Source organism: Juglans regia, chromosome 12 (assembly GCF_001411555.2).
Source record: "Juglans regia cultivar Chandler chromosome 12, Walnut 2.0, whole genome shotgun sequence".
Lineage (NCBI taxonomy): Eukaryota > Viridiplantae > Streptophyta > Magnoliopsida > Fagales > Juglandaceae > Juglans > Juglans regia.
In genome coordinates this window covers 20,769,013-20,796,391 of record NC_049912.1, presented here as the reverse complement: position 1 = coordinate 20,796,391, position 27,379 = coordinate 20,769,013, and the positions used below count along the sequence as shown (strand labels likewise).

The window sequence follows — 27,379 nt, the reverse complement described above, 5'->3', positions numbered from 1 at the left end:
AGGGAACTTCATAAAAGGCAAATTAGACCCCTTTTCATCTCATTCGTGCATGCCTCATTGCCTCTAACGAAACCAGACCTCATATCGCAGATATCGGCAAAACTAGACGTCGCCTCACCTTGAGACACCGGACCCGTCACCGCCACCAAGCTCCGTCACCCCCACCATGTTCTATAGATTTATTAGTTATTTTGGAAGTGTCTGGCTTTTGTCAAGCTATATCATGATACATAGACTATTTGAGCCTTGTATTTGCAACCACCAAGAGAATAAAGCCTATGATCTTGACAAAAGAATGTGATTTTGGCCTTAAATTATTCCCTCTGGACTTAAATTTAATCATGTGATTCATGGAGTGCATACATGAATTTCAAGAACACTAAGGAAAGGTTTTGATTCAGAGATGAGTTGAGATGGGTTGAGTTGATTTGTGAATAGTAGAATAAAAATTAAATTATTTAATATAGTTGATGTGAAAATTTAGAAAAATTATTTTGAGATTTGAAAAAGTTGAATTGTTTATTATATTTTGTGTGGGAATTTGAGAAAGTTGTAATGATGAGATGAGATAAGTTGAGATGAGTTGAGGTGGGTTTTGAATCCAAACATCTCCTTAATGAAAGTTGGTAGTGCAGACAGACTTGCAATGTCGCACAAGAGTCCTTCCTACTGCAACAATTTCCATATATCTTTGAGTCTTTTTTACAAACACTTCTATTCATTTATCTACTGCATTGTCAATCCACATGCCTACATATTCCCTTAGCACAAATTACAATCAATACCATAAATGAGATTTGCCTCCAAGACAAGACTCAGCATGATATTAAAAAATGAGGGTACTTTACACTGCATTTGCAAAAGAGACTTACTTGCCTTTGTGAAGAACTCCACCAAGCTCACTCACACTCTTTCTCTCTCAATTCGTCCCTTGCGTCTCGAAAACCAGGTTCGTCAAGATCTCACTTTGGTTTGGGATGGGTGCTTTGGGGGTCGAGCTTCATCCGTCGCAGCTCAAAAATAAGGTCCATTGAGATCTCACTTTGGTTTGTAATGCGTGCTTTGGTGGAAGAGGAAGAGGGCACATGAGGAGTTTTGTAAGTTTTTGGCCAGGTGTAGGCCAAGGCGCACAAGATGTAAAATGAAGAACTTACATGAACAAATTTTATTGGAGGGCTGTTATTTGAGTATGAACAGCTCGATCGGCATGAAAGTTTTCTCATATATATATTGGTATTTTATATATATAAGACCACTTCCGGCTTTATTAATAATCAAGATCTTGCATGCCCACTTTGTCTGAATTAATCAAGAAATTATTTGGCAGGTTTGGGGGGTGGGATGAGACACAAAATTCTCATATCATCTTATCTCACCATTACACATTTTTCAAATCTCCATACAAAATATAATAAACAATTCAACTTTTTCAAATCTCAAAACAATAATAATACTAAAATATAATATTTTAAACACTAAAACAAAACACAAAATTCTCATCTCACCTCCCCAAACCTCAACATATGTCAAAAATAATGCTTCATATTATAATTAATTAATTTTACGACTCATATTATAATAATTATTAATATTGTAACTTCGTTAAAATTACTAAATTTAATATTTTTATTTGAATTTTAAATCTTATATAAATATTAATTGTGGGGGAAGGGTTTGATCTTTCCTTGTTTCTGCCTCTCGTGCAGGTATATATACTTTTAGGATTTAATTAGCTACTGTAGTACTGAAACGAATCAACGATCGACGCATGAATCCGAACTTTTGGCAAAATCATGGATGTATGCAGGGTTTCAAAGCACCTGTGCTTTAAAGGTTTTTTTTTTTGGAAGGGGGCCGGGGGAGGGGGGGAATGATATACCCTCTACGTACACTTGATGATAAAGAGCACACAGGCATTACAAATACAAACTAATTACTGATCGTACGTACTGTGGATAAGATCACTTATCAATTAACACGTGTGGCAAATACTACTCTAGAAGAAGAAAGCCCGCCCAAAAAAGAAGGTCGAGAAAGAGTAGATAGAGAGCCCTTTCCTTTCCTTTCCTCTTTCTCATTCAAAGCTAGCTGCTCCCATTCCTTCTTTGAAAAGGCTACAATGCACTTTTTCATTGAGTAGTCAAGTTCCACCTTGTTCACATTGGCCTTCATCCATAACTCATCAATGAATATAACGAGGAGAGAAAGAAAGCTCTTCTTTCTTTCACCCTATCCACAAAGAATGGGGCACTTGAGATCTTTCTTTGTCCTCCCATGCATGGGGTTTCATTCTTTTTTTTTTTTTTTTTTTTTTATGAATTTCAGATCCCCAAAAGATGTTAACTTGCCCGATCTTTGACTATATATTTAGTATGATCGTGACAATTAGTGGTGTAAGGAGATTTTCCCTACTTCACAAGGCCTACTTGGCCTCGGCCCAGTACTCGATCATAGGGTCCTAAGATCACCCATGAAGCGAGATGCCTACAGGAATCAAGTGACTGACGAGATAAACCTGTCTGACATCACTCGGTCACGCTTTGATCATGAAAACTTGTACAAAACATAACGGAAAACACAAAGAACCCTCAATCCTTTGATATGGAAACAACGACGGATCACAAATGATAAAAGCAAAGCCAGGAAACTACGACGTATTAATGGCACCACTACCCAAGCTACACGTCATATTAATGATGTCGTAGTAGAGCCACGCCGTATTAAATGACTCTGACAGAAGGAACAATATGAAGGGCACAGACTCCTTAGGGACAGACACAATCTGTTTCCCTTAGACTCATGGTATAAATAACAAGTCTCAGGTATGAGAAACGTCTCTCTGATCTTTAGACTTTCTCACTTATTTACAAATTTTCAATAAAATTTACTAACTTTGGCATTGGAGACTCCCCGACCCCAAGGCTGCCCTCTCTCAATTGCCTTCATTCCTATCTTTTACAGGCCTAAGATCTAAAGATTTAAGTTGCTGGAACCAAACCCAAAAGCGTGCAAAACACAACGTTAACAAGTGATAATTAGAAAATGAATGCCATGATGATGCTTCTAGTTTTGATTTCAAATGAAAAAACAAAAACAAAAACAAAGAACAAAAAAAAAAAACATGAGCAAGTGTTATCCGAGTTAGGTTATAAGGGAAACAAATCAATTAAGCCATGGAGAGAGCACTAAAGGTTGTGTTTGGTTGTTGGAATGAGCTCAACTCATCCCAAACTAATTATTGATGAGATCCATTACTTTTTTTCAACTTTTCATAAAAAAAGTTAAACTCATTTTAACGTACATCATACATTTAAACACATATATTAACCTATTTGCATTCAAACACATCTCTATGGAACCCACAAAATACTATTATTCACAGATTAACTCAAATCATCTAAGATCAGTACCTCATAATCCAAACATAGCTAGATCACTATATTGGTGTTTTGACACTCTTCTACATGCAAACCTAGATGCTCAACTCAATACGTGGGATATTATTTCACTTTAAAGAATTGTTAATCTTCATCTTGAATTTGTTATGATCTCTAGTCACACAAACTAATGTTAAGTGATTTAAAAAACAAACCATCCAAATAAAACACTATTTAAAATGCAATAATTCCAGATTTATTTAAAAGTCTTTACACTACACACCATCAACATGATGAAGTGTCATGTCAATCAATGTGATTGAAATTAAGAGACAAAATTTAAACTGATAAACATTTTTTTTTTCAAAAAGAAAATGAAGTTAATTAGGCTTCAAACTTAAGTTCATAATTCACGTACTGTTACAAGAAATTGTTGTTTATCTCGATAAAAAAATAATAATAATTAATGTGCATGTATCCTTTAGTCAATTTTATAATGTTCGGATACTTTCATATTAATTATAATTAATTAACAATTGTCCGACGACTTATATGCGAATATATATGCTCCAATAGGCTAACCCATCAAGTTTTTCCGATGCCCAGCCATGACAAGATGCCATGCATATATGCATGGAGGTTGTCACTTTCCTCCAAATTAAAGCAATCCAAGCTGCTGTATTATTAATATATATATATATATATATATATGTAATCAACACTTTTCAATAGCCAATAATAATGCATGATCATGTGATCTATTCCAAAAAGATGAAATATATAGAAACTTGCATATTTTATATAGTACTCGATCTACGTACTCTGAGACTCTAATCACCGCCCACAAATATTATATGACGAACATCATCATGAATGAATGAATCATATTCCTCAAAAGTGTTTGTATCTTTTTCATGTGTTTTTCAAACTACATGCATGCTCGATCGCGTGGAACGGAACGAATTAGCTAGCTAGCTAGCTATATATATTATATATTCTTCCTAGTCAGTAGTACTGGTGCTTAATTTTCCAGCCGGCGCCTAACTTAATTTCATGGGGAAACTCAATTAATAAGTGTGGTAAGGTTGGCAAACCATGACTTATAATGCTTCTAAGTCATAAAACTTTTTAATAAAATATATATCATGCATAATTGGACTGTGAATTATATATTTATATAGTAGGCTAGGGACATTACAACGACCTCATGCCTTTAAAAGAGTTCAAACGTGCATGGGAAGAAAACATGATATACTAGATCTGCGAAATTTACCTAATATTATCTCGAAAAGACACAAACTTATCAATTGTTTATGATCAATATCTTTTATTTCTTGTGTTGAAACAACATACATCTACAAAAAAGAAACCCACGAAGAGAAGTATTATAACTATAAAAATAAATTCTTATAAAAATAAACTCACAAACTGACATGATTTCATATGATATGTTAGATCTATTTTATAAAAAAAAAATAGTTTTACAATTTAATGTATCACATCAATTCACGTCAGTTTGTGAGTTTATTTTTATAGAATCTCTTTATGGCTAAAGTATTTCTCAATAATGTATACACATTTGTTGATATGACGTATTTTAAGTTATCGTCATAAAAGGTCATTAAAACTACACGGCCATATCAATTTGGTTGATTAAGAATATGTTTAGATGTTGAGATGAGATGAAAAATCTGTAAATAGTATTGAAATAGTTTATAAATAATAGTAAAATTATTTGAGTTAAAATGCTTTATGAGATTTTGAGAAATGAGAGAGAAAAAGATGAATAAAAATAATATAATTTTAAAATATTATTATAATATAATTTTTAATATAATTTTATTTTGAGATTTAAAAAAGTTGAATTATTTTTTATATTTTATTTGAAAGTTTGAAAAAATTAACATAATTAAGTAATGATTAAATGAAAAAATTAAATATTTGAAATTAAACTTCGGTTGAGGACATTCACCAATCTGAAAAGGAAGTGAGCAAAGCTCCTTGTAATTTTAATTTGGGTTGAGGTTCGGCTTAACCCTTGCCGTCAAAATGCGACAAGCTTCAAAGCATGGGGAGCATTTGGACCCCCTATTTGTCAAATTGTCTGACCAACCATGATGGGAGATGTAACACTTGGAAGTGTCAAAGCAAAATGTATCTGTCAGCCCACTTTAGCAGAGCTTTAAAGGCTTTAGTCTTGCGGCCCAATGATGGGTCCAATACGAAAACCACTAGTTGGAATAAATTTGGATTATACGAAAACCACCATAAGTTTGTTTTATAATGTACCAAAATATATCACATTAAAATAATTCTACTTATCATTTTCATACAACACAAATCACATATTTTTTAATTTTTTTTCTTTTTTTTCATAACAAATATGTGGTGTATGAATGATAAGTAAAACAACTTAATTAGTTTAACAAGAAAAAAAATTAAAATATGTATGTTATGTAATGTGGGATGATGAGTAACATAACCCATCACATTAATTAGCGTAAAAAAAAAAAAGTATTTGTGTTTAAAATTTTTTCTGTCTGTTTTTTATCGTACAATCACAAACCCGTTCATTGACATACTAAACATATAATTTTACAGCTACATTTGAATGTTGAGTTGAGTTGACTTATGAATAGTAATATTTTGTGGATCCCATTAAGATGGATTTAATATTTTTAAATTGAGAGAAGTTTAACTTTTTAGGTTAAAAAGTATGAAGTAAGTTGAGATAAGTTTAACTTTTTAGGTTAAAAGGTAGTAAGTCCCATTAATAATTACTTTGAGATGAGTTGAATTTGATTCAACAACCGAACACAAAAGTTGTGTTTACAAATCAAACTTGTAAACAGCATAACTCTTCAATCGATTCGATAGTGCTCATTCAGTTGTACCATAAACAGCCCCATTTAAATGCACATTCAATCTACATCAAGACAACTGGCCGGGACAAGTTTTGAGGTACGACACTGTCCCAATATTCATATGGTGCGCGCACCTATGTATGTTCTAACAATTGTTTGGTAAAAGTTTTGCAATTTGACGATAAATTTCCCAGCAAAAATGAACCAGAACCTTGAAAACTATTACAAGTATATACATGATCATATGGGAGTGTATATGACGATCGAAGTACTCCACATTGTATAACAACCACACGGATGAGTAATTGATTAAATTGGACCTAAACAAATAAAGAAGAATTTATTTCTACTAGTTGGTGCAGTCAAATCCACGGCAAATAGAAAGCCAGATTACTAGAATGAGGAGTACTAAGATTCCAAGAAACACCAGCTTTATTTTCATGTTTTGATACCACATCTTCCGTTTAAGTTGTGTTCCACGTACTTTGTACTGTTGGGCCTGCAATTTGCAAATAACAAGTTTGCTCAGTACCAAGCCAAGACAAAGATCCATGCAAAAGCTGGTCCTGCTCTCTCAATTACCTGATCGTGTAAATCTTTAGCCTTGACATCAATTTCCATTATATGTTCCCCCCTAACAAGAACCTGAAACGTGTATACAAAATCAAATAACATAAGCCGCAGCTTCGATCCGTTGCTTGGTTGTGTAATGATGCACAACTTAAGCAAGCAAGGATGATGGGTGCAAGAGGACACATGCATACAGCATAAAAAGGGAAGTACAGCCGCCCACTAGGACATCGATCCAGTCCTCCAGATCCGAAGATTTCACCCAAATAATAACAATCTTCTAAAGAGAAATATTGCTTTAGCCACAAAAATATCTCATAAAAGTATATTCACAAACTAACGTGGTTTAATATGGTACGTTAGATTGTAAATTTACTTTTGTTATAAAGTAGATATAATGTATCATATGAAGTCATGTCAGTTTGTCTGTTTCTTTTTGTGAAATTTCTTGATGACCATAGCAGTTCTATCTTCTAAATAGTTTCATAAGCCAGTCACATGAACAGCTAGCCCATTAAATTCGAGCAAATGCACAGTATGGGGGCAAAGAGAGCATATTATTCTTCAAGACAAAAGTATTATTACCTTGTCAATATTCTCCAGCATAATACTTTTAAGTTGTGTAACTTGGGCGTTCACTTTTAACACCTTCTCAATCTCTTCAGCATGGTCAATAAGGTAATTCATGTGCTCTTTCATGATTGGCCTGTAGATTTAAATTCACTTCATTTGTCACCCTCTAGTATAAGAGTTTTAAGTTCAAATGCATGCATGAGTGGGGATTTTTTATACGAATGAACATACCCGAACTCCTTGTTAAGACTTTTGGCGTTTGCTGTATCTGCTTTACCACCCCCATATCTTTTCCTAAAGTCCACCTTCATCCGTTCCAAGAATGCAAAGGATATCTGCTTGCCAACAGATTCTTTGGCAACAACACAGTAAGCTGCACGATACTCCTCATAAGTATTTTAGACATTTCACAAACACGGACGAAGCCAAGATTATATACTGTTCGATCGGTCTAGAATAAATAGTTGAATTGAAATTTTTTAGAAATACCTTTAAGAAAGAAAAAATAAATAAACTTCAAATTGGCATTCTTCCATAAATAATGGTAATTTTACATCTAAACCTTTCCTATATTGCAATTAAGATATATATATATATATATATATATATATATAATGGGTTGAATTATGGAAATGATCTATATAGGGATTACATATAAAAAAGATGTAATATATGTAAACCATAAACTAAGTTTTGTATTTTGCTGAATAAAATATAGTAGAAACGTCATATATTTAAAAGTTTTTAAGTCATATAATTACATACTACGTAGTTAATTAGCTATCCAATGAACATGGAGGTTTTTTTTTTATTATTAAATATGTTTTATATACCCAAATAATTACAAATTTTAAAAGAGAAATAATCTAACGTGAACATATTATATTCTAATTTAATAAAGTTCTTGAAATAAACAGGAAAAGAAAGAAAAAATGTAGCTAATACCATAAAATTTTAAGTGACACCATATTTTAATTTGATGATATATAAGAAAGACCTATAAACCGAACTGATTCACTGTCTCATTCAATTCCCCAGCCACCATGCAGAGTACAATTACTTAACTTTAGGAGAAGTCTGTCCTTCATTCCTTGAAAATCAAAACGACATGGAAGACCAAGTGCAAAAACATGAAAATGAAAGCAAAAACTCTATGTGCGAGCGCGCGTTTCAGGTTCAGGCCAGATGCAACTAAACGAGTTAAGTGAAAAGATAAACAATGCGAAATATTACCATAACCATCCTCGACGAGAAAGTTGAAGGTGTGGTGGTCGCAGGTGTAGCTGAACTTTTCGTTGGAGGACCCGAGTTTCTCAAGGCACTGAGCCGCAATCGCTGGGAAGTTGCCACTGAACTTGGTGTACTCGGCCAAGATCATGGTGCCTCGTGCCACGAAGCTGTATATGAACGATTCCTGACTCATTGCTCTCTCTCTCTCTCTCTCTCTCTCTCTCTCTCTCTATGCGTGTGTGTGGAGAACTGAAATAACTCCAAAGCAGGACAGAGATGGAGCAAAACTGGATCGCGAGCGGGCAAGCTTGAGTTCTCTGTCCAACGTTGGCAATTTATGGGATCTAATTTTGGTCTGTTTCTTTGCAGCGAAGTAATTGTCGTTGCAATATTGTGCCGCGTCTTGGAAAATTATACCTATCCAAACAAACGACCGCGTCAGCGCGTCTTAAGTTAGAAAGTCAGAAACGAACGACAGGATTTGTTTGGATCTATAAATATTGATTTATTTGGATTTGGATCCGTCAAGATTGACGGGGCTCCTACCGCAGCTTCCGTAACCAGGCGGTGCTGTGATCAATTAAGTCCTGTTTAGATTTAAAAATATTATTAAAATATTAATTTTTAATATTATTATTATTTTAAGATTTAAAAATCTTAAATTATTTATTATATTTTATAAACAGTAGTAATGATGAGATAAGATTACTTCTCAAATCGAACGGGATTAAGAAAATAAAATAAATGTACATTCTTTTGATTTAATTCAAACCCTTTATTTTTAAAAAAAAAATATATGAAAATCCCTGTCAAAAAAGTAAACAATTGAAATATAAGTAATGTTAGATACAATTATAGATTGTTCAAGCGTCGCGTACTCTTTTTAAAAAATAGAAATATCTACCATTAAAAAGTTATAAATTTCTTCATGCGAGTCCTATATTTTTTATTTTTTTAAAAACAAAAAGAAGTGCTCAACATTTACAAAATCTTTACTGTATTTATTATTTCTCTTGAAATATTTCATAATAAATAAATCTAGTCTATTCAATTTTTAATAAGATATATGTCATGGTTTTGGAATTTTTCCAACAAATGTGGACCGACTCTTTCAAAATTATCATACACAACGTATTATAGAATCCACATGCGTTAGTGCTTGCTTCCAAAATGAAAGAATTTTCAATTTTTTTTTTCGCTTTTTCAAGTGTTTTTTCTTTATATATGACTTTTTTATTTTCTTCTAGAATAGAAAGAAATCGTATTTTGGCTGTCATGACTCATGACCCCTACTGTGAGATAACCTTACTTTCCCTTCGCCCACAAGGTCAAGAGGTCAATGTTATAGGTTTGATAACTTTGATCCATCGCTCGTTTGAGACCTCCAATTTATATTCGCTACACTATCTTACTTATTGCCCGTTAATTTTTTTTTTTAAAAAAAGGAAAAGTCTACTCGCCCAGTTAAGCCATCCCGCTTGACGTGTCCAATATTTTATTCATGTTTTAAAACACATGTATTCTCCCGCCTCTCACACACTGCCTCTGCACTTCATCTCTCTCGTGAAAGTCTCTGCACGTTATATGTTTCTTCTCGCGCCCCATGCTCCTTCGACATCGATATTGTGAGTCCCAGTTCATCTCTGACGGAATCTCCATCTCCGAGCTCCTCTCCATCCTCTGCATCAACCTTTTTTTTTCCTCCCAGACCCACCATTTCGCCCGCCCAGCACCACTGTAACACCCTGTATTTTAGTATTTTTTTACTGAATGATTATTTTTATGTATTCAAAAATTTATTCTCTTATTTTAAAATTGGTTGGATTTTTAGTGAGTTTATATTTATGATTTTAATTTGGTGAAAATTATTTTTATGTGCTTTCTTAATATTTATTTATTGTTATACATTTAAATTACTTTTCATATTTAATTAATTACTGTAGGATTTAATTATTTCAATTTCACTTTACCATTACATTTAAATTATTTTATTTAACTTGTAGTTTTGAAATCGTTTCCATTGAATCATTTTTGTGACCCAAATTATGAGAATTTGACCTCATTTCTTTTCCTCTATTTTTCTTTCCTCTCATTTTCTTTTCTCTTTCTTTTCTTTTTCCTTATTTCTCCATTCGGCCTATCTCCCGCGCGACCCAGCTCCCCCTCTCTCTCTTCGTCCGTTCCTTCTTCTCCACCCAGCACCGCCTTGAGCCGGCGGTGATAGACACCGCCCAGCCCGTTAGCCTCCCTAGCCACCGGCGACCTCCCCCACCAACCTCAGCTCCAGTCGAGCCGTCGTTAGCCACCGCGAGCCTCTCCAAGCCACGACACTCTTTCCGCCGCTGCGCCATCGTCGCGCCATCGTCGCACCACCATTGGCCACCATCTTCTCACCACTTCATCATCGACTTCTTAGCAACCCATTGGACCCAACCCCACCTCCGATTTGTCACTGGTGAATCATTTTCAACAACATTTCCGTTTTGAACTTTTTGGTCTTCTACCGCCTCCCACGTCGCCACCCACGGCCAACCTTCACCACCACTAGTTTCACCGACCTCTCTAGGCCCTACCCTATCATTTTTTGGTCTTCGTTTGTCTCCGTTGAAAAGTGGATATTTGAGACCCACGGCCACAGTGCATTTTGCACTGTTGCGTTGCTCAGACGTCACTTCTTGCAGCTTCGTGATCCTTCGGAAATTGCTATATTGCACTGTAAGTATTTCTCCAAAGAACTTTCGTGATTTAAATGTATTTTTACACTAACTCATTTCACTATATTTGGTTGGACATGCCGGACTGAGTCCGAGGAGTACGGGGGTCGGATGGATTGGTGATTGAAGTTGTTTGTGTGATTGATTGGGTTGGTAATTGTTGGTTTGGATATTGTGTTGTTCATGTACATTGCATTTTGCACGCATGATCATGTTTGTAAAGGAAACTGAGTTTTCGTGTATTACATTCATATTCATGTGTTTATGAAAACTGGGTTTTCATGTGAGAATGGATTTTGGGTGCGTGTGTATCACGACCCCAACCCGAGATAGGGCATTATCTCCGTGGAGCTCCTCTGGTTACTCGGGAGCGGAATATACTGAATAGCGTTCCCTGGATTGTCGCTGGGCGACAATGGGATCGGACGAGATGGTCTCGTGCCGACTTTGTGGTCCTTCTGCTGGCGGGGACTAGAGGATGTCTAGCCATGAACGCGCTGGGCACGGAACTAGGCATCGCTTGTTGCGTAGTGGATGCTTGGCCATGAACGCGTTGGACACGAAACTGGGCATCGCTACAAAGCCAGGACGTGCGGATGGTCCCTAGGGGAGACCATGGTGCATAGGGTAATAATAGATTAATTGGCTATTTTCTGGAAAAATAGTGTGTTAGATTTTGTGTAAATCATTTTCTAGGAAAATGTTTTGCGGATATTTTTAGGCCAAATGGAATTTTGGCGTGTGTTGGAAAATAATCATTTTCAGAAAAAATGATATTTTGAGGAAAATGCATATTTCATCATATGCATGCATGTTGGTTACATTAATGCATTTTCATTACGTGGTTATTTGGGTTATACTTACCTGCGGTACCATTTTGTAGTAACGCAGATTTTGATGCAGATGAGGAGGATGAGGGCGAGCTTGAGGAGACGGCTCCGCCCGAGGAGTGATCTAAGATCACTGGCTTAGTTACCTTATTTTACTGTATTGTATTTTAATTTTGGATGATATAACTACTTTTTAAACCTCTACTGATGTTTAGATTGTATTTAAATTCTGGTACTTAGTTGACTAATCTGCTGCATTGTTTTGTACACCGTTGCATGTACACACACTTGGCACTTTTGTTGGGATGCGTGACCGTGTTGTCATCATCCCGACGTCTCGATTCTCGCGTCCCTATACGTGGGGGTCGGGGGCGCCACAACCACCATTTCACCGTGCCCCCAGCCCCACCAGTTCGAGCCCCACCATCTCGGCCATCTCTCCGACAGACGACAGAATCTCCTCGATAATTTTTTCTCCTGCTCAATACATCAGGTTCTTTCCCCTTGTCCGAATGTAAAGCATGTATTTTTTTTTTTTTTTTTGTCTGAATTTTTTTTCTTATGAGCTATATTGTTATGATTCTTGCTTATTGTACTAAGGAAGGTAATGAAAATTGAATATTTGACATTTGTGAAAAAAGGGATTGCATTTGACATGTTTGTGAAAATGCTTGTGAGATTTGAAATTAATTACGGTGAAAATGGAATGGTCTCGGTTTGAAATGCAGCACTAAATATTCAATACATGTCATAATGTAAAACCAAGTGTAGTTCTCATATTACAACTAGTTTTTTAAGGCATTGTTTTAATATCCTTGTTTCATATATTGTATATTTGTAGATAATTTGAACGTTGCAATGGATGCCGACATAGAATTTTCAAATAATGAGGGTGATGAAATAGGAATTGATAAAGAAATTGGAGGTGATGAAACTATTGAAGAACCTACGGTTGGAATGCAATTTTCATTTGCAGAAGAAGTGCATGCTTACTATATGATGTATGGTAAGAAGAAGGGGTTTGGGGTATCCAAAAGGAATATTAGACAGGACGATGGTGGGACGATAAGATGGTTTTGCTTGGCATGCGCACGAGGAGGCACATCGAAGAGTACGGTTGCCAATGTTATGAAACCAAGACAAACAGTAAAGATGTGGTGTAAGGCTAGGATTAATGCGGTATTAAATATTGAAGGTGGATATACTATATCTAAGGTGATATTGGATCACACACATACTTGTAGTCCGGGGAAGGCAAGAGACTTTAGATACTTTAAGAAGGTTGATGCTCGCGTCGTTAAGAGACTTGAAATAAATGACGAGGCAAGAATAAGGTTGTCCAAAAATTTCAAGTCTGTGGTGGTTGAGGCAGGGGGTTATGAGAATGTAATATTCGGGGAGAATGAATGTCGAAACTACATTGACAAAGCACGACGATTTCGCCTCAGGGTTGGCGGTGGTGTAGCTCTATGTAAGTATTTCGAAGATATGCAAAAAATAAATTCAGAATTTTATTATAAGATTGACATTGACAATGAGATGCGGCTAAAGAATGTATTTTAGGCAGACGCACGGAGTAGAGCTGTGTATGAATCATTTGGAGATGTGATTACAATTGATACAACATATCTGACTAATGCGTATAAAATGCATTTTGCACCGTTTGTGGGTGTGAACCACCATGGGCAGTCAATTCTACTTGGGTGCGGATTGATATCCAGTAAGGATGCAGATACATTTGAGTGGTTATTTGAGTCATTGTTGCAGTGTATGAATAACCAACCACCAAATGCAATCATCACAGATCAAGACAAGGCCATGAAAATTGCAATCTCGAGGGTGTTTCCAACTTTTAGGCATCGCTTCTGCTTGTGGCATATACTAAAAAAGCTTCCTAAGAAATTTGGCTCACATTGTCGATATGAGGAAATCAAGAGTACTATATATAGGTGCGTATATGACTCTTTCAATCAACATGAGTTTGATGAACATTAGTCTCGTATGCTCGATATATTTGATTTGCATGAAAATGCATGGTTAGTATCATTGTATAGTGATCGACATTATTGGGTGCAGGCTTATGTTAAAAGCACATTCTGGGCAGAAATGTCAACCACACAGTGAAGTGAAGGAATGAATGCATTTTTTTACGACTACGTTCACTCTAGAACTACTCTGAAGCAATTTGTTAATCAATATGATTCGGCCCTTAGGAGGAAGGTAGAGAATGAAGCAATTGCTAACTTCAATTCCTTTAACACAAACATTCCTTGCATCAGTCGTTTTCCTCTTGAGAAGCAATATCAAAGTGCATATACTCTTGTTAAATTCAAAGAGGTACAAGAGGAATTATGAGGATTTTTATATTTGACTACTAAGGAGATGGGGTGTGAGGATGGTAGATATACATTCGTTGTTGTGGATGAGGTTCAAGTTGGTAATGACTTATTAAAACGTGTAACCTTTAATGTGGAAGTTGATCGAAATCCTCTTGATGTAAAGTGCAGTTGTAAGTTATTTGAGTTTAGGGGTATTCTGTGCAGACACGCTCTCCGTGTCTTAACTCAGATGGGCCAACATACAATACCATCAAAATACATTTTGGATCGTTGGAGGAAAGATGTTAAGCAAAAATACACATTCGTGAAAAGTAGTTATGATACTACTAGCATCGACGATGCACGAAGGTACGATGGGATCTAAAACAGCTTCTATGAACTGTGTTCCAATGCTTCAAAGACTGAGAGCAGTTGTGTTAAATTGATTAGTCAGATAGAATAGTTGAAGACACAGTACCTTGGTATCGTTAATCATGATACTAGCAACACGGTTGATACAACTCTTTCAACGGAGGTTTCGACCCCTAGAGTTCTTAGTCCATTGCTAGTTCGGAGTAAGGGAAGACCACCGTCTAAGAGAAAAGTGCATCCTGCTGAAAAGAGTATTAAGAATTCCAGTACGAAAAGGCGATTGCACAACAAAGAAGCTGATGTTCATTTTTCTTAATGTTATATACTAAAAATACGATTCACTTGGTTTGAATGTTTTGTTGTTTTTTATTTACTTTATTTTTAAATTATACTTGGATCAACAAAGTCAAGTTTGGACACATGCACCGAAATTTTTTTCAACTCCTTCGACTGCTCATCACTCACAGGTAATGTAAAACTAAAATATTTTTGTAATGGGTTTCGTGAATTGCGTTGCAATGGCTCACATTTTTTTATGCCCCTATAGGACAACATTACGGAGGCTTTCCATCAGGACTTCAGTGCTTATTGATTGCGGAGGCTTTCCATCAGGACTTTAGTGCTTTTTTATTGCAGACGCTTTCCATCGGGACTTCAATATTTTATATTCTAATCTTGGGATTTTATTTTGTAATATTGGGATTTTATTGAACCTGTTTTTATATTGACGTGTTTAGATTAAGTGATTGTAATGTTGGGATTTTATTGAACTTGTTTTTATATTGGCCTGTTTAGATCAAGTGATTGTAATGTTGGGATTTTATTGAACCTGTTTTTACATTGACGTGTTTAGATCAAGTGATTGTAATGTTGGGATTTTATTAACAATACTTCTACGGGCAGTCGGCCCTTACAGACGGCGCGCAGTCGCCTAGTTAAATAATATTTTTTAATGCCACGTCAATTATTTAAAAAAAAAAAAAAAAAAAAATGCAGGAAAGACACTACTGTTAGCTTCTTCTTCTTCTTCGAGTTTCTTTTTCTAAAATATTGTGAGCTCTACTGCGTAAAAGGAAAAAACTTTTTGTTCTTGTTTTGATTGTTGAAGGAAAGCGGAAAAAAAAACTGGAAAAAAACACTGAGTTCAGTTGTGTGGGATCGTCATCTTCGTCTTCTTTTGCATTGAATCATCGACATTTTCGTCTGTAAATAAACCGGTAAGAAATCACATTGTGGGTCTTCGTATTCTTCTTCACAGTACTCTACCGCGTGGGTCTTCATCTTCTTCTTCACCGTGTGGTAAGAAATCACATTTTAGATTGTGTTTTGAATGTATTGAATGAATTTGCTCTGTTTTGAAGCTATTTTTTCAAGCTCTGTTTTCAAGCTTGAAAACATGTCTAAAAATGGGATTTAGTTTCTCAAAATTTTTTTTTGATGAATGTTTGTGTTGTTCTCATGTTGTAAGATTAGGAAATAGAAAATCAAGAACCCACGAGCTTGCTTTCCCATTCACAGACCCCTTGCAACCGTGTCTCACATTGTTCCTATCAATGGGAAATGGTCCAGCAATCCTTCTTTGGGTTCAACGGCTCAACTTTTTGAGCAGCATTTCGGTTCGGTAATAGATCTATGGAAATCGTAAGGCAGGGGCAGAAGCTTGTGATGGACTATTCTTGTCAATTGTAACTTTCTTTAGCGCAGAAAGAATCAATGTATTTGATTATAATGAAATAAATACAAATACCTTTTTTTATTTTTTATTTAAGTTTGAAAATGATTTCCTGACTTCCTCTTTGTGGTTCTTGTGAAGTCTAGCCTGGAGGAACAGACATGGAGCAGCTGCAAGCAGTGCTGCAGTTGGCTCTCATGTGCGTTGGTGTGGATCCAAAGATGAGGCCAACTATGGTTGATGTTACGAAACAACTAAGGCAGATTGATAGGTTTGTCCTATGATTATTTTCTCCCTTTTTACGTACACATTTTCATGTAAACATCGATTCCACAATGGTTATTTCCTCACAGGCTCTTCAGTTCTTAATTTCTTACCACCCCGACCCAGTTGGATATTCTATGAATTGCGACATAATAGGCTTACTTCAATTGAAATCTTTGATATCTATATGTTACCATTTGGACAGGAGGCTAAAATTTTTCCACGTTTGGCAGATGAAAATGGAAGCACAACTGCACAAACATCAGAATAGCTTTCTAAGCCAAGCTCACATCTGGGACTGAATGAAAATTGACAAATCTGTCAGGAAATCAAATGACTAGCACTTGCATTAGTTGGCAACAGGAAGGAAAATGAGAAATGAGCACGTAAAAACATGTCCCATCAAGCAGTGTCTGGTTTTACCAAAATAAAAAATAAAAATCGACAGATTATAATGCATATAGAATCAGGACAGGAAGCTGTTATTCTGATCTATATTTTAGGACTTGAGTATTGTCTCACGTAACTGGACTGTTGATAAATATATCTCATGCTCCATACTTGGGGGCCTTCCAAAGCTTAAAGGCAACCTCATGCAGAAACCTATCAGCCGGTATTGCAAGATTTCCACCATGCTGTGAATGAACAGGAAAAACAGAACAAGCAGTTATTAGGTACATACAACAAGCAAAGCATTTAGCCACATTTTAACCAATCTAAACCCAAGACCAATTAGAACTGAAGATAGTTTGAGTCTCCCAGAGTTGCATCAGCATGGAAGTCTTTTTAATACTACCTCAAAAGACAGAATTTATGGCAACCACGAATGAATGTACAGATAAAGCCATATATAGGCATGGAAAGCATAGTACAGAAATGCTTTCAACACCCAGAGACATTAGAACTTATAAAAATCATGACAGAGAATATAATGACCAAGTATTTCCAGAACTTGTCAAAATGTAGTACCACTTATCGGGCAAAGACAAATGGGGTTGCCTTTTTCCAGGTTTGTAAATAATAAGTTTTAATAGTAAGGCTTTAGAACTTACAAAAATCATGCCAGAGAACATAATGATCACATTTCAAACAGATATAACTTCGCATATTCTACTATATACGTGACAGAGACGGATTCGTCATACCTTTTAATAGCAACACAAAAGACAGCTTACACAGAATATACATACCATAATGATGAAATAAATTAGCATCCTACTATCTTTATAAAAGATCCACTCAAGATATCGAGAATGGTAATTCTATCATCATACTGAATTGTCTATTTCTACTATATTTTCTCAACTGATCTTTTGTTTTTGTTTTTTTGTTTTTTGTCCATAACAAGGGAATCATTAGTCTTAACTTGTGCAGTTTCAATTTCTAGGAAAGAAAACCAACACTAAAAAAAAAAGCAAATCAAAATAAAAGCCCGTTATTTGTCATCCAACCCACGTCGTACAAGCAACCAAACAAGAATCGAGACCTCTGTAAGACATAATTTACCTAGAATACATTGAGTATGCACTTGAATAAGGTTAGGCATTAGTTTTTCTGGGCTTATCTAGAAAACATTTCTAAACTCAGGTTCCAAGGGTTCAGGCACAGAGAAGTTGACCAAACTCAAGATTTTCATAAAAGCTAAATTAAACGGCCTTAATTGATTGAATGTGTATAGGATCGCGGCCTACATAATGTGGTAGTGTGCACTTGGGGCTGTCAATGGAGGGCAAATCATATCCAGAAACATCCAAATCCAACAAGAAACAGTAACAACTCAAGTAAAATCAAAACCCACTAATATGAAAGGAGGAGGATAGAAAGATCGGAGGAAAAGTAATCGAAAGCAGGGGCTGAAGGACCAAGGAGTCTGCGAGAGAAAGAGGAGTTTACCTGGTTCTGAGTCAACTCGGCAATTTCCAGTCCTTGGAGTTGGAGTGCGGTGGTGCGGTGGCAGGGCTCCTTGGTCCTTGGTCGAATAAAGGCAGAACTTCTACGTACAGTCAAAAACACACCAAAAGCTAATCAATATCCGAACAGTAACACAAATTCAAAAAAAAAAAAAATTGTAAGAGTTCTCAGAAATGCTTGCCTTCAGGTTAAAGGGGAAGGGGCTAGGGTTAGGGTCATTCCGTGTGCTCCCTCCCTCGCTGAAGACGATGGCAAAGAAAACTAAGGTGCGACGAAACTTAGGGCTTACCAGTGTGGGTCTCAGAGAACCATCAAGACACTGAGGGAGAGAAGGCGGCGGCTTTGAGGGGAGGGACGTGCCATCTTCGACGGAGGCGCTTCGAGGGATGGAATCGCCTTCTTCGACTTCAAGTGGAATCGCTCTAGGAGAGAATGGAGAAGGAAAAAACGCAGAGGGGGGAGCTTGATGTAAACGGTGCGGTGCGTTTCGATGAGGACCAAAATTTTGAATCAAATTCGGAAGACTGATACGGTGCGTTTTGAAACACTGATTCCACATCAGCAGCCGCTTGCGCGGCGTCTACCCCGGGCGACTGTCTTCAGCATTTTTCTTTTATTAAACCTATTTTTGTATTGACGTGTTTAGATCATAATCGTAATCATAATCGTAATCATTAGTATAATTGGATTTGGATTACCCAGTACTACACAACCACACAAGATTACATGAAATTATATTAACTTCAAAGATTACATATTGTCTTAGAATTTTCCAAAAAACATGCCTAAACAAAGTACCCATGATATTGAAATTACTAAAACTACAATGACTCTCAACATTTCTCTTGCGCCTCTCAATCTCTATTTCTAGTCGATGCTGAGTTGTTTGGACATCCATTACTAGTTGTATCTTTTGAATTTCAGTCTTTAAACGGTTGATTCTCTTCTCACCATATGGTGGTATTTCCGGGTCATACCAACAAAAATATCCGCAAGAATGTCCAGCCTGCAAAATCAACCAACACATTAGCAAATAAGGATTACCACACTTCTTAGTAAACAAGGTTGAAATAACATTCCTCAAAGTTTGGGCAACTGAAAAATCGATGCCCTTCATTATCCTCTGTATGCGCAGTTCGTCTACATGCTTTAATACCACAAAAGCATATTGGGTATTCATTTTGCCAAGAGTTCTTTGAGCGTGAGATATTGCTAGTGCTACTACATGTTTTCGACATTGTAGGATTACCACACTTCTTTTACAACTTTTGTCCTTCAAGAAGTCAATTGGATTCAATCCTACACTTGGATTTTCCTTGGATTACCATATAGGTGGGTTTGTGTATTTGAAAGGCTACATTGGTGAGGTTTAATGTCATAGAAAAAAATTCTGTTTAAGTTGGTCATCCCCTATAATTATGCCAAACCTCTTCGAAAGTTCCCTAGATTCTTCTTAATTATGCAGCAATAAGAAAAGAGAAGCCAACTTTCAAATCCATGTTGCTAATTTTGAGCATCCGATGAACTTCAGAAAGAGGGAAGATCAAATCAAAGCAACCTACCATATTTTTTTTCCATGTCTACCAAAGTTAAAGCTGAGCACACAAGCAATATGATATAATCCCAAATATGCAAGACCTTGGACTGCAATTTACAAGTTGATGTGAACTGCAATTCACAAGTTGATATGCACTGCAATTGCAATTCACAAGTTGATGTGCATTGGAAGATTCCATTTAAATAAGACTCTAGATCACTCCTCCATACTAAATAAGATTCCATTTAACATCCTTATAAGACAAAAGAGCTAGCATTAACCAAGTCCATTTCTCCATTTAATTTCTTTATAATTGGATATGGTATAGGCGCTCATTTTTTGAGTATGTTGGTTCCCTATGATAACTACTACAGCTACAAGTGGATTTGTTTAAGAATTGCCAAATTCCATATTTGTATAATATATGTTTCTTGTCTCAAAACAAGTGGATTTGCGGCTCTTGTTCCCAGTCACAAGCATTTTCACAAACATGTTAACTGCAATTCATTTTTTCACAAATGTCTCCAACATTCAATTTCCATTCCTTCCTTAGTACAATCAACCAGAATCATAACAACATAGCTCAGAAGCAAAACAAAAAAAAAATCCAAACAAAACAAACCAAAAAAAAAAATTTACATGCTTTACATTCGGCGTCTAGTGCATGGGAAAAAAACTAATGTATCGGCAGGGAAAAAAAATTACCTTGGAGATTCCGTAGTCCGTCGGAGAGATGGCCGAGATGGTGGGGCTCGAACTGGTGGGCTAGGGACACGGCGAAATGGTGGGGTTGGGCGGGCGAAATGGTGGGTTTGGGAGGGGGAAAAAAAAAGGTTGATGCAGAGGACGGAGATGAGGTCGGAGATGGAGCTGTGGTCCAAGATTTCGTCGGAGATGAACTTGGGGTCAAGGGGTTGATGGTCGCTGGGTGAGGACGTGTAAAGGAACCTGAAATGAGAGATAATAAAAAAGACCACATTACCATTGCTAACGTGAGTAGACTTTTCCGTTTTAAAATGAATATATTCATTTCCACGTCAAGTGGGATGACTTAACGGGATTTAAGAGCGGGGCGAGTAGCAACGTCCAAAAAAAAATTCAAGATTGCTACCAAATAAATCGGCGTGTGGCTCGCTCGCCTGCGAGGAATCCAACAGATCCCGAATGAGTAGGATGAATTCAAAATGCATTCTCAACAATCGAATCATATCAGATAAAAGAGGGAAATTCAAATCACTAACTTGATTTAAATAAGATGTAAAGGTTGTTACAGAGACGAGAACAACAAGTGCTTCCCGAATTAGTGTATAGTTTCGTTATAACAAACTACAAGTATAAGCCGTTTGATTTTAATTAGGAAAATTCTATACATCATACTTTTATCTTACTTTCATCTCATTATGATGAGGTTACATTACCCATCAATCTTTATATTTATTTTTTAAAAAGATGAAAGATCATTTAAGGGTGATTAAAGTGTCACTTCTTATACAATAAGATAGAAAAAAAAATAAGAATATGGTGTGTAATATTACTCTTTTAATTATCATTCCATTTTTGGCTTTTCTTAAATACGAAACTAAATGTAGCAAACATGGGAAATGCCATCAAACGAACCAAAAAAAAAAAAAAAAACAAACAATCGACTTTGGTATAATATAATACACCGATTATTTTTAAAAAAGCCCTAAAAAGTAACGATTTTGAGTCCAAAGAATAAAAGATGGACGCAACATAATTTGTACTGCCTACGTAGTTATGTAAGGATAAATTTGGAGGGTGAGATAAAATGGAAATTTTGTAAATAATAATAAGATAATTTATGAATAATAGTGAGATAATTTAAGTTGTTTTATAAAGTCTTGTGAAATCTGAGAGAAAAAATTGAATAAAAAATATTATAAAGTTAAAATATTATTAAAATATTATTTTTGTTTAGAAATGTAAAAAAGTTTAATTGCTTTTTATTTTTTGTTTGAAAATTTAAAAAAGTTGTAACTATTAGTTTGAAAAAATTATAATAATTAGTTTAAAAGTATTTATGTTTGGGTGATATTTGGAAATGAGACGAGGTGAAATGAGAATTTTGAAAAATTTTTTTTCCAAACAAGTCCTAAAGTTTGGTTTGATAGGTGAGATTCTAATCTCATTTCTTATAATCATTATAATTTTTTTAAATTTTTATATAAAATATAATAAACAATTCAATTTTTTTAAATTTTAAAATAAAAATTATATTATTACAATACTTTATTTAATTTTTAATTTTTATCTCATCTCATTTTATCTGTATAACCGAACGAAAACTTAGATTGTATTTGAATAGTAAGTTATTCTCAAATATTTTATGAATAATAGTAAAAAAATAATAAAAAATTATTGATAAAATATTGAAAATAAGAAATTATAATAAAAAATATGTAAAAAATAATAATAAAATAATAAATAATAACGAAATATTGTGAGAATTTCTTAAAAATTAAACAGTAAGATGAGATTTTCCCCAAGTTGCCATTACTCCGACCGGACCAAGCATTAAACAATTTTCAGATCAAGATTAGAGAGCCCGCCCAACACATCCTTAAACTCAAATTTCAAAATCCCAAGCTTTCTCACACTTCCAGTACTGTCTGGTCCTTTATACAACCTCGGCCCCAGGCTCTCACACCCTAAACCTTCGAATTACTTCACAAAATCCTCTTCTAGCATAACCCTCTCCCGCTCCCCGCGGGCACAAACCCTAGAAATCTCTTCGGAGTTATCGATTCCATGGCCAACTCTGATTCCTCCCCTTCTCTTCCTCAAGCCAATCCACTCTCCTCCGTACTCTCTCTCTCTCTCTCTCTCTGTGCATTTATATATGACTTATTTTGTTTCGGAGATTGATGATCTGTGATTTTTGTTTGCAGAAGAAGGAGAACATAACTCCAATTGGCTCAAAGATCTCGGTAATTTCAACTACCTACCCTTTTTTTGTATTCTTCAATTTAGTTGGCTTGATTGCGGTGTATATATTATTATATATGTAACAATATCAGCTGTAGTGTTCTCATATCAGTTAATTTTGACTCTCAGGAATTAAATGAATCAAGGGCCGAGCTGCTTAATAGAATTCAAGGGTTGAAACAGGTGAATTTAAGCAATGCTGCCTTACCACGGGGACACAGTTTCTATTGTTTATTCATTTTTGCTTTTAACATACTTCAGTTCTGAGTGCGGAGCTTTTTTTTTATTTGTTTTTGTGAAGATAAATATAAATAATTAAATATATCTCTACCATCAGTTTAAGTTTTTGAGACAAATAATGATTTTACATGGTTTCAAGCTTTTGGAACAAGTAGTAATTTCACATGGTATCAAAGTGAAAGGTCCTGAATTCAAATCTTGACTCTACACTTCATCTTATTAATTAAATATTCTATATATTGTGCTCGCTTATTAAGAGAGATATTGATCTACATGTGAGGGGGAGTGTTCAAATAAATATAAATGATTAAATCTATTTTTACTCATCAGCTTAAGTTTTTAGGACAGGTGATGATTTTACAATTTTTTGGTGCCTATTAGGATTTGCAAAGTTGGAGATCAAAGTTAGACACTCAAGTTAAGGTCTATCGCGATGTAAGTGTTTAATGGTTATCGCCAAATGTTTTATATTTATTTTATTTTGTGCTTGATATTTGGAAGTTGTGCGCATGGCTTGGGTCTATTTTGATCCGTTGGAACTTTTTATTTATGGACTATTTCTGCTCGAATAAGATGTCTCGCTTACATGGGCAATTAATATAGGAAATTGGCACTTGTTCTTTGATACCTGCTATGGCATTCTAATTCTTTTCCATATTTGGCTCTTATTTATGGCTGGACTAGTTCTCACTTAGAGCTGTTCTAATCAAGTTCTGGAATTGATCTTTGATTATTTACGGTTGAGCTTGTCCATAGATGTATTTTCTTGGTTTGTTGACTAGTCTTCAGTGGAGGCTTTAGGCTTTTCTAATTCAGGCTGGCTGGATTCATTGTAACTCGACGATGGCGTTGTCATAATTTCATATAGAGAAATTTTTTAGATCTTATAACTACTTATAGTAACATTGAATTTCTGCAATCTTTGACTTTGTGCGATGGTCAACTTTTCTGTGGCCTTTTTAATTCAATATGGATTGAATTTAATGCATTATGTAGCTTAGTGGACTTGTTCTCTTCCCATACGTAATGATCCTGATTAATACTTGATTCTGGTCTCTTTGCTGAGTCTAGGTCAAGAAAAAGTTTATGGGACTTCATAAAACAGTAGTTTCCTCTGATACTTTAGACAACTCCATTTATGACGATTGTGATCAACTCTGGAAAAGTGTTAGCAAGAGTGGATTAAAATGTTTCTGCCCCTGTTGCATCGTTTGGTGCTTCAAGAGCTAAACTACAAAGAAAATAAGTACATTTTGAGGGGAGAAACTGGAAAGTTGACAATGATATCATTTGATCTCAAATAGGCAGTTAAGCTAGTAATTAACAATAGGAAAATGCTAAATGTACTTAAGAAAAACTGACAAAAAACTTACTTCTCCACATGTCAATTATTGATATGCTAAAAATCATGAAATTTGAAATTTGAATTTCAAAAGAAAACTAATAAAATGAGTATTGTAATTTAAAGTGTAAGTAAAATTGTAAGTACATGTAGCACTATTCTTAAAAATATAATGATATTGGTAGACAGCATGCATCTAATGTAACTAAGCATCATACAAAAGAGGACTGAGGGTTTTAGAATATGTGGTTCTACCTGGAATGTTGATGTGATAACATATTTTCAGAAACAAATGGTGCCTGCAACTGCATGCAAGCAATTAATAGTAGAATTTCCTATTCATCTTTGGTGATAAACTTCTTTAGGCTTGAAAGATGGATGCTTGGCTTTAGAAATTTCTTCTTTACTTGCTACTGCTCATGTTTAAGTAATGACGGGTCCTGTTAGAATTATGAACTTGGACGAAAATGGTATTGGTGTCGAACATTGGTACTTGATATCTAGTATGGGTTACATCCCTAAATTTATAATATGATATTGCTTAATACAGACAAATTTGACTTCAACATATATACATGGTGATTGATGCGACCCAATAAATTTGAAACAGAAAAGGATTGTCCAATTTAGATTATAAATTCATCTTTGCACTGCTCAATGGAGTTTAAAGCTCAATGTTATTTCTCTCTTGCTTTTTTTGGTTTGATTCTAGAACTATGCTTTTAATTGGCATAGAGATCACTTTGTTCTTAATGTAGTAACTTCTTTTACTCAACATTCTCTTATGTAATGCAGGAGCTTTCAGAACTTAAGAAATCACTTAATGTTGAAGTTGAGCAACTTCGATCAGTGAGTGGTGCTCCAGATTTAATCCTTCCGAACTATATTTTTAACATGTATTTGTATATAAATTTTTTTTTATCAAATTTGAACTAGGAGTTTCAAGACCTGAGAACCACTCTCCAGCAGCAACAAGACGATGTTACTTCTAGCCTAAAAAATTTGGGGGTAATCTATTACTTGACTAGTTTTCCTATGCCCAAAGTTTCTGTCAGAGATTCCCAGAACTATATTATGCTTTGAGAGTTTATCACAACTACCTGAATTGATTCATACTGAGTTTTTTTCAGCTGCAAGATGTCACAACTAATTCAAAAGATGCCCAGGCTCAAGACGTCGAGGGAAATGAGAAAGATCTGAGAACCACTCTCCAGCAGCAACAAGATGATGTTGCTTCTAGCCCAAAAAATTTGGGGGTAAGCTATTCCTTGATTAGTTTTCCTATCTGCAGGGTTTCTGTCAAAGAGATTCGTAGAACTATATTATCCTTTGAGAGTTTATCACAACCACCTGAATTGATTCATACTAAGCTTTTTTCAGCTGCAGGATGTCACAACTAATTCAGAAGATGCCCAGGCTCAAGACTGTAAGGTTGAGGGAAATGACAAGGATGGACATATTTTGCCTGGGGATAAGAACGATAAAGAACGTGAAAACCTGATGGATTAACTGTGGCGTACTTATGACTCATTGGTTGTGCCTCAAAAGGGGATGAGCAGTGTTCCTTGAATTTGTACCACTGGTGCCTTACCTTTAATTTATAATCAATTACAACCTGTTTGTTGAGCACAACAGAGAACTCATATCTAAGTTAACTGTGGAATTTTGGCTGATTTTGGAATTTGAATTACCTTTCTATTTCAATTGGTTTTGTGGATGCCTGGTTGGGTTCAACCCAAGAAGCAGCTTTTCCCTTGGCTTGTTTATTCCATATTCACTGATGAGAAGTAGTTTCTTAAGCAATCTGAGGTAGGAAGATTGCACCTTCCCGTTCCTGGAACAGCTCATTCCCCATTATATTTTCTTAAGAAATGAAGTTTGGTGCCTTGATGGAACAGCTCATTCCCCATTATATAGGTTTAGTTCAAGCATCTAGCAGGAAAACAAATGGTATTGCCCTTCGCACCATTTGAATAGCATCTCTGTTATTCCCTTGTATGGTCAACCCAATGGTCCAGACTCCACACTATTCGAGGTTCCGAGGCTCTGGTCAATGGACAAGCTTTACAGCCATTTTGTTTTGTTCTTTCTTTGGTGTATGCATTACATAGTCAATGATTCATTTTCCTTTTTCCCTGAAGGAATTCTTTATTACTACACTCCGTGATATCAAGCATCTTGCAGATGAGACAAAATTGCTTGGGAGGATGGAATATAACTGTGTTCGTAGTTTTGTGGACTACAATCTTTGAAAGAACACTGTAAAAGTTTTCTGTTTATTTGTGCCTATAAAATATAGAAATTCCCACAGTTTTGGCCGATTCCAACGGCAGCTCAATACCCTGTAAGCCCAGCAGCATTAGGCAGGCGAATGAACCATTAAAGTGAATGAGCATATGATAAAATTACATTAACATAGAGTTCCACTTGTAGCATTAATTAGTTATTATGAAGTATAAGTTCAGATATGACTTTCCAAGTTTTTCGTAGATCATTAGACTATGGGACAAAAAGCTAACCAAGTGTAGTTTTGGAGAAATACGTGGGGGGTTTACATTGATGGAAAAAGCAAGTCGTAGTAAAATTGTAGAACCTTTCATTAGGAGAAAAGATATTCTT

General features: G+C 35.4%; 2 protein-coding genes and 1 long non-coding RNA gene across 5 annotated transcripts; 1 reads left to right on the top strand and 2 right to left on the bottom strand.

The window, feature by feature from the left end:
- Positions 1-6,394: 6,394 nt before the first annotated feature.
- On the bottom strand, positions 6,395-8,959 carry LOC108994750 (vesicle-associated membrane protein 724-like). The gene is made up of 5 exons (XM_018970074.2): positions 8,618-8,959; positions 7,616-7,757; positions 7,397-7,517; positions 6,824-6,886; positions 6,395-6,740 (listed from the first exon to the last, which is right to left on the bottom strand). The coding sequence occupies exons 1-5, from the start codon at positions 8,805-8,807 to the stop codon at positions 6,591-6,593; spliced, it is 666 nt and encodes a 221-aa protein (XP_018825619.1). The 5' UTR covers positions 8,808-8,959; the 3' UTR covers positions 6,395-6,590.
- An 8,093-nt stretch (positions 8,960-17,052) lies between these two features.
- On the bottom strand, positions 17,053-19,149 carry LOC108994742. The gene is made up of 3 exons (XR_004797776.1): positions 18,985-19,149; positions 18,678-18,777; positions 17,053-17,419 (listed from the first exon to the last, which is right to left on the bottom strand). It is a non-coding gene; the product is annotated as an uncharacterized LOC108994742 (long non-coding RNA).
- A 3,622-nt stretch (positions 19,150-22,771) lies between these two features.
- On the top strand, positions 22,772-26,473 carry LOC108994710. 3 transcript variants are annotated; one of them, XM_018970033.2, is made up of 8 exons: positions 22,772-23,055; positions 23,142-23,180; positions 23,308-23,361; positions 23,800-23,853; positions 25,556-25,609; positions 25,697-25,768; positions 25,891-26,016; positions 26,141-26,473. In XM_018970033.2, exons 1-8 carry the CDS (start codon positions 23,002-23,004, stop codon positions 26,267-26,269), a joined length of 582 nt encoding a protein of 193 aa, XP_018825578.1. In that variant the 5' UTR covers positions 22,772-23,001; the 3' UTR covers positions 26,270-26,473. The 3 variants fall into 3 exon arrangements, with proteins under 3 accessions (XP_018825578.1, XP_018825580.1, XP_018825579.1); XM_018970034.2 differs by having other exon boundaries at positions 22,782-23,055; positions 26,147-26,473; XM_018970035.2 differs by lacking the exon at positions 25,891-26,016 and having other exon boundaries at positions 22,779-23,055.
- Positions 26,474-27,379: the final 906 nt, after the last annotated feature.